Genomic DNA, 7,069 nt, shown 5'->3' with positions numbered 1-7,069 from the left:
GAAAATATAAAAATCAAACAAATGAATTACCAGTCTCCTTGAAAATGAACACTGACAATTTTCCCAAGAAGTAAGACATGTACAGCATCACTGTCTCTGTTTTAACTCCTTTCTTCATTTTGCAGTGCATTTTTATGTATTTTATTTATTCCTGTGTACAAAGAAATATGGATTTTGTTGGTTAAATAACTTGCATTGATCAACTTTAAGTTGGAATTCTGCACAAAGTTTTGATACTCATTCTTTATAAAAGAAAAATTTGAGCACTCAGGGTCACAACCAAACAGTTTTAGGTATAGTACTACAATTGTTTTTAAAAGGTTAAGCTGATTTAATAAAAGGGATTTTTTTTTTCTTTACAAATTGTCTCAGACTTTTGGAAATCATCAAGTTTCAGAGCTCTGTAACCCAGACTAATTAATAGCACCTGTTTTATAGATAAACACGTTCAGAACTTTTAAAAAGTTTTTTTTTTTCAGTTGATTTGTTAGGTTTAGGGGTTTCATACGTAAAGTAAAATTTCTGAAAAGTATTCAGTTGTCAGAACAATAACCATATAACCATGGCTTTAATTATTACGCGAGCCAACGCAAGTTTTAGTTGTTTACCATTATGAAAATTAGCTTCAAATAAAAAACTTGTCTACTTTCAAGTAACAAGCAAAATTTTGAAAAAAAGAAAAAAAAGTAAAGCGAAATGTTTCCAGAAGACGCGTTTCATCTYTCTTCCCGAGGTTAAAAATGTTCCCGGAGCCAAACGATGGTGGTGGGCCTTTCCCCAGAGTTCATTAATTAGTTAATTAGTCTGAGCAGATGGCTGTGCTGCACAAATCAGGGTTCTCCGTGAGCCTGGAGCGGGAGGAAGGTAKGRGAAGGTGAGGCGAGAAGCGCTTCTTAAACCACAAACAGTCTCCGAAAGCTCCGGGGCCTCGGCTGCGTGCAGCAGACATTTGCGTCGCATTTTCACCCATTTTTATCACTTTACCRCTCGGTGTATCATAAATTGATGAGAAAATCCTTTAGAGGTGATCATTTGTTAAACACATATGTGTGAGGGGGTCGCGGGTGACAGCACAAAGCACTAAAGCAGAATAGCAGGGCGCTTCGGTCCCACCGCATGGAGCATTTATTCCAATGAATACTTTGCTTGGCTGCAGATTTAAAAAGCATTTCTGTAGGTTTATTTTTAGCCTGCCCCCGTCTCCCCCCTTCTGTTTCCTCTTCCCTCACTGTCTCTCTACGATTCTCCCCCGCTCATCCGTCTCTATTCCCTGCTCTCCCTTCTTCCCTTTTACCCCTGACTCTCCATCGCTCCCTTAAAGGYGCAGGCGTCGCATAAAGCGAGGCTGGCATGTGTAAGCTCCTGCGAGTGTAAGTACAGGATAATACTAAAGATTAGGACATAAAACCATTAAGATTCTGTGTACCTCTGTTTCTCACTTTGACTCAAATGCACAGTGTCAGAGAGGAGGGATATTAAAAATTCAGATGGATGGTGCATTATTCATGTGTGTGTTTTACGCGCTGCACGCAACTAATTACGGCGCACGCACGCATACGTGCCGCGGCTGCTGCGTTGCACATTTAGCAATTGACATGTACACAGGCCAACATGCGTGCCTATGCAACACACACTCACTAGGATAATCGCCTTAGTACAGTAACCCATTTAAAGCATATCTGAGAGTGTGAGTGAGAGGGGAAGAGCTCGCAGTCGCCCACATATCGAAATTTTTAACAATCTTTACAGAATCGAGGACACTGCATCATCCCTYATAATAACTCGGCCGGATCTATATCCACCTCTGTATTTCTGTGCCTYGTCTCAATTTTGATGGTTTTCCCAGGAACTTGCTAACTTTGAAATGCCTGAGTGCAYCTTAAAGAGCTCAGGAAGGAATCGCAGCCCAGGTGTCGGAGCAAGTCAGTCACATTTACAACCCTGGACACAAGGTCAAGGTCTTTGCGACTGGAGCAAACGAAGAGATGGCCTAAAGAGGGTTCCACTTACCAGGTGCTTCAACAGGTGCACCTGGGCAATTGCTGGTTGAAAGAAATATCAACCAAAGCCAATCACACAACAGCAACTCGATGCATTTAGGCGCCTGGAGATGACTTGCTAAATTCAAACTATGATTGAGAACGAGGAAGAAAGGCGATGCTCACTTTGAACGTGGCAAAGCAGCTCTGAGCTCTCAAGTTTCCTCTAAAAAAAAAAAAAAAAAAAAAGCGGTGACGTCAGAATTCAGAAGAGGTGATGTCTTAAAAATGTGTCTCAAATGTTTACTCTTTCATTGTTATGCTCCATTGCTATTACAACAGTTTACTCAAAAGAATACCAGCGAGGGAACGAGGGCAGGTTCTTGCTGTGACCGTTCACTTCCAAGAAGGAAAACTGCTTTGAGTGAATCGGCTTTTTCCTGACACATTTCTCACACTTGAACACAAACATGAGGAAACTTTCACTTCTTCTCTCATTTAAAAAACAAGAAGAAAATACATCCTAAAAACTGGCTCTTGGAAAGCCAAAAATGTCAACAATGAGTATATAAAGATATGCAGATGTTAAGTTTGTTTATTCCCTAGTGTTATTTGGTGTTGTTTTTATCTCTAAATGTATTAGTTTGCTGCAACATCAACCTGCCAATGAGACAGGAATGAGCCACCTGGCTATAATCTCATACATTTCCATGTAAATGCTCATTAATACATATTGTCCCTTTATTAAAAATAAACTTGAACTTGATCTTAGCCGAACATTTCTGCTGACCACGTCCTTCTGTAGTCTACCCATCCTCTGACACACAAATCTGCAGCAGCTCAGCATTGTCACAGTGAATTAAGGCTGCTCTGAAGGCAAGAAGGTTTTGGTGTAAGTTTAATTTGAAACAATTGACAATCCTGAAATGTTCTTTTAAAATCACATACCCACTGAAAAAGATCAGCACATTGATATGCAGCTCCTTTCCAAAAGCTCCCAGTTTGTCCTTGTCCCCGTGCCTCTCCTTCGGCAACGTCAATAACACTGTGGATTATGTTGCCCTCTGTTAATACTCACTGCATCTCTTGGACTCCGTCCTAAACTACTCCGGTTTCTCTGTTTATCATTTTTGTGATATGTTGAAACAGGCCTGATGCAATAAACACGATCTGATTACACAACCTGGCAACAACAAAGACCACCACAAATAGTCTTTGTGCAAACACCTCCGGAAGACGATGGCGAATGTAAATACTTGACTTTCCTGATATCCAGCCGCACGGAGGGACTGTGCACACGCTCGGCCGCACACTCACAGGCCAAAATCAAAAAAACAAAAATATCCAGTGGAAAGAACGATTCTAAAATGTTTAGAAACGATTAAAGGAAATGGTTATCCGTTGTCGAATGAACTAAAGTGTTGGGTTGTTCGGGATGTCACTATTGGGTTTTCTCTTTAGAAAGAAATACTCCCTTGCAAGACCATTCACCTTTTTATCATTTCATCAGATGAGAACAGAAAACTTTAATCTATTTTATTGGGTTTTGTGTTATATACCAACACAAGCTATCACACAATCATAAACAGTTTTTTTTCCCCCCACTGTTGTTCTGTATTTAGGTCCAACCTAGTGATGAAAGTGAAAAGTGCTTAAATTTGAATGGATTCATTCTGAGCAGATAATAAGACGTTACGTATTTTTGGAGCCACTCTGTAGCTCCAAGGTGCCCAATCAACAAATCTACTCAATACTCAGCGCACACATGAATTCAAACTGAAATATTCTGGTTTCCAAATCTCCAATTCAACCCAAGGTTACTGACTCAGGATATGCGCAAGCTCACGTTAAAAAAAAAAAACAACAAAACAAAAACAGGTGGGAATAAGTGGATCAATCCCCCTGAAAAGGCAGGAAGAAATCTGAACACGCATAAAAGAAGCTGATGAACGCGCATAACGAGACGCTCCTCGACATCACAGGTAATTACCACGGCGACAGACCCAGGTAAGGAGTCAACCAACTTTGTGCAACTTAAAATCCCACATTAAACCAGACGTTACCTCGATGAGCCATTAATCCTGCTTCGTAATTCAGGTGGGCTTGCAGCAGGAATTTCTCGTCGTCGGCAGCGCTGTTTGTAAAATCCTGGATAGTTTCAGTGAAATAATTAAATAAATGCTGCATGGTACGGTAGAAATTAGAAATGAGTTTGTCTTATTCACAGTGCTGGTTTGCAGTATCAGAGGTCGTTTGATCCCAAAAGAGTGTTTGTGTGATCGCTGCGACTGAGGAACATCAGAAACTAAATCTTCCGTCTATTTAGCAAAGTGAAATACTTGGGTCATATCTTAAGTAGTGATCTTTGTGGAGATGATGATGATGATGTGGAGCGATGGTGCGATGGTGCCTCAAGTTGTACATGCACAATAATATGTTGGTAAATTTTACATGGGCACCGATGACGATAAAGAAGCCCCCTGTTCTGAAGCCCTTCCTACTTCTGTTTATACCGTAAAAYGTCTGGAGGTTATTGCACAGAGACTGTTTATCAAGTAAATAACATAATGGAAGACTAAAACAGAAATTTAAAGAGGAGCAGCAAAAGTAAATGAGGTGGGTTAGCATCACTTGCCAATCACCGATGCTGTCATCCGGGTCATGTTACTGTGGAACATTGTATCTGCTGCCTGGAAATTGAGATTTAAGCATGATATGACTGTCATAAGACTACATTTATTACAGAAATAGTCTTCAGTCAGAGGCCTCTTCAGTTTCACTGCAAGACCGACTGCTGCTGGAGACCCATTCCTGCTCACTGTATTATCATCAGCAACTCTGAAGATACTTGTCTGATATGATACTTAGTTTCTCTTTGGCATAATWWAAAAAAAAWTGTATTAACTTAAGACGGCTTCAATATTCTAAAATGTGAAACCAAAGGCTACAAACATATGTTCATAAACCCTACGATAATAGTTCAAAGAGAAACTGTTGGAGCCATTTTCAACCACAAAAAAAATCACCGCTTCTGTCACTTCCTGGCAGAGACATGGCAAATATGGTATAATGTGATGCCTCAAACTCACCGAGCACGCCAAGGCGGTAGTTCATGGTTACAACGATGACGTTTCCGTAGGCAGCAAGGACGCTCCCGTCAAACATGTTCCCTGAGCCCTCCATGTAGGAGCCTCCGTGGATAAAGAGCATGACCGGCTTCTTTCGGCGATCTCGAATATCTGCAAAATACGGATTTTTAAAACAAAATAAAAAAAGATATGCGTTACTTGTGAAACATTATTCAAATTCAACAATTTTCACATGCAAACATATAAGTATGCAATTACCCCCTACACACACACACACACACATATATATATGCCAACTCTAGAGGAGTGGTAACAAATTTTCATGAGAGAAAAAGAAAGAAGAAAAAAATATGGAAAAACTGATTGGTGACAAGATTCAGACRATTATTATCTGGATTATCAGCCTTTCTTATTGATTGGATGCCATGTGTTAATGTTTACAACAACACTCTTTAATGTTTCTGTTACAGAACAAAGAAGAGTAAAGTTTAGCCATTTTCTGTATCACTAAGGTGTTTAAAATGAAATCAGATGAAAAACAGACATATAAYAATGTGTTGTTTTTTTTTTCTTTTYCCCCCCAAAAGATTCAAGGCTGTGTTGAGACAAAACTGTGATTTATTTAGATTCTCAAACCGATATCCAAAATGTTCTGGCTCTACCTCCCCTCACTTCCCAAGGCGAAAGGAAAGTAACKAGAGGTGAAGACTTCAGCAACACCTGAAACAGTGAGAAACCAACTCTATTCACAAACGTGTTTCTGGTCCGCTAATTGGGCGGCTTTTTCATCATTTTTGCTGGAGTCCTTACCAGACCCTGTGCAGAAAACACAAGGGCTGAAAGAAGCAGAGCAACATTGCTGCACTTCATCCTTTTTTGGTCTTTTCTGGTTTTTTTGTGCTGCCTGCCAATGCTAATCGCTGATAAAAGACGCTAAACCCGGTGCAGAAAGCAAAGTCTGCGATCCATCTAGCTTTGCTTTTAAAATAACAGCACAGTCTGCTTTTTCAGACAGTGGCGTGACATCTCTTCCTCTCCTGGTGTAAATTATTCATTATTTTCAATACTTTTCCGATATGTTTTATGTCTTAAAGGGGGAGGGGGGGGGGAAGGGGAATCGGCTACAGGACAAGGTTGAATTTACTACAAATGTCTGACCTGTGAGTGGGTTGTAAACACATTTCTAATTGGCTGGATGAAACTATTTAGTGTATGTCCCATTCTACTATGCCCCCTTCTGTGATTGCCTGTTTATCCCGTCCTCTGCAGCGATGGTATCTTCCCGCACTCTTATTCCCCTCCCCGTGTGGAGCAAATGGTGCAGGCAGTTCCGATGCCTTATCTGTTATTGGTGTCTTTGCGGCCATCAGTATGTTGCTATGGTTTACTCAGTCAGCCTGTGTGCGCCCCCTTCACCTACCCCCACCCACCTGCCACTACTCCTCCATTCCTGACCCCGCACCCCCTACCCCATCGGAGCGTCTGTGGTATGTTCGGAGCGTCTGAGCGTGGACGAGTCTGAGAGAGCTGCCAGAGCACCCCAGTTAGGCTGAGCGTCTGCACTGTGCAGGCCCTGTGGATAATTTGTATGAAAGGCAGACCAAGTGGAAACATAAATAACAGCCACAGCATCTGTTTACCCTGATGAGCTTCAGCGCTCAAAGAAGGGAGGGAGACGGGAAGATAACAGGAGAGAAAGAAAGAGAGAGAGAGAGCTGGATTGGAAGAAGAGAGGGGGAGCGAGGAGRAGGGGAGGGAGGGGGTCGCAAGATAGAAACACAGAGGAAAAGATGAAAATAGGGCAGCATGAGAGAAGTGATGGGTAAAGAAATGGAATTGGAGATTCACAAACATGGGAAAATAAAAACCCTGAAGATATCATGGATGAAAAAAAAAAAAAAAGAGGCACAAATCAAGACACACATGGCAAGGTACGCTAATGAACGCCGAAATTCACACAGGATTCACACCGTATTCATACAAAGCCACACACACACACAC

At 41.3% G+C, this 7,069-nt stretch overlaps 1 protein-coding gene across 2 annotated transcripts in view; it reads right to left on the bottom strand.

Moving 5' to 3' along the window:
- nlgn2b (neuroligin 2b) overlaps positions 1-7,069 on the bottom strand; it is a 57,765-nt gene that overhangs the window by 28,262 nt on the left and 22,434 nt on the right. For both annotated transcript variants that reach the window (XM_008427797.2, XM_008427800.2), the window contains exon 3: positions 5,069-5,218. In XM_008427797.2, the coding sequence (XP_008426019.1) occupies positions 5,069-5,218 (150 nt within the window). The remainder of the gene's footprint in view (positions 1-5,068; positions 5,219-7,069) is intronic.

The sequence above is a fragment of the Poecilia reticulata genome, linkage group LG14 (assembly GCF_000633615.1).
Source record: "Poecilia reticulata strain Guanapo linkage group LG14, Guppy_female_1.0+MT, whole genome shotgun sequence".
In the NCBI taxonomy this organism is placed as follows: Eukaryota; Metazoa; Chordata; class Actinopteri; order Cyprinodontiformes; family Poeciliidae; genus Poecilia; species Poecilia reticulata.
This window is presented reverse-complemented; position numbering and strand designations above follow the sequence as displayed.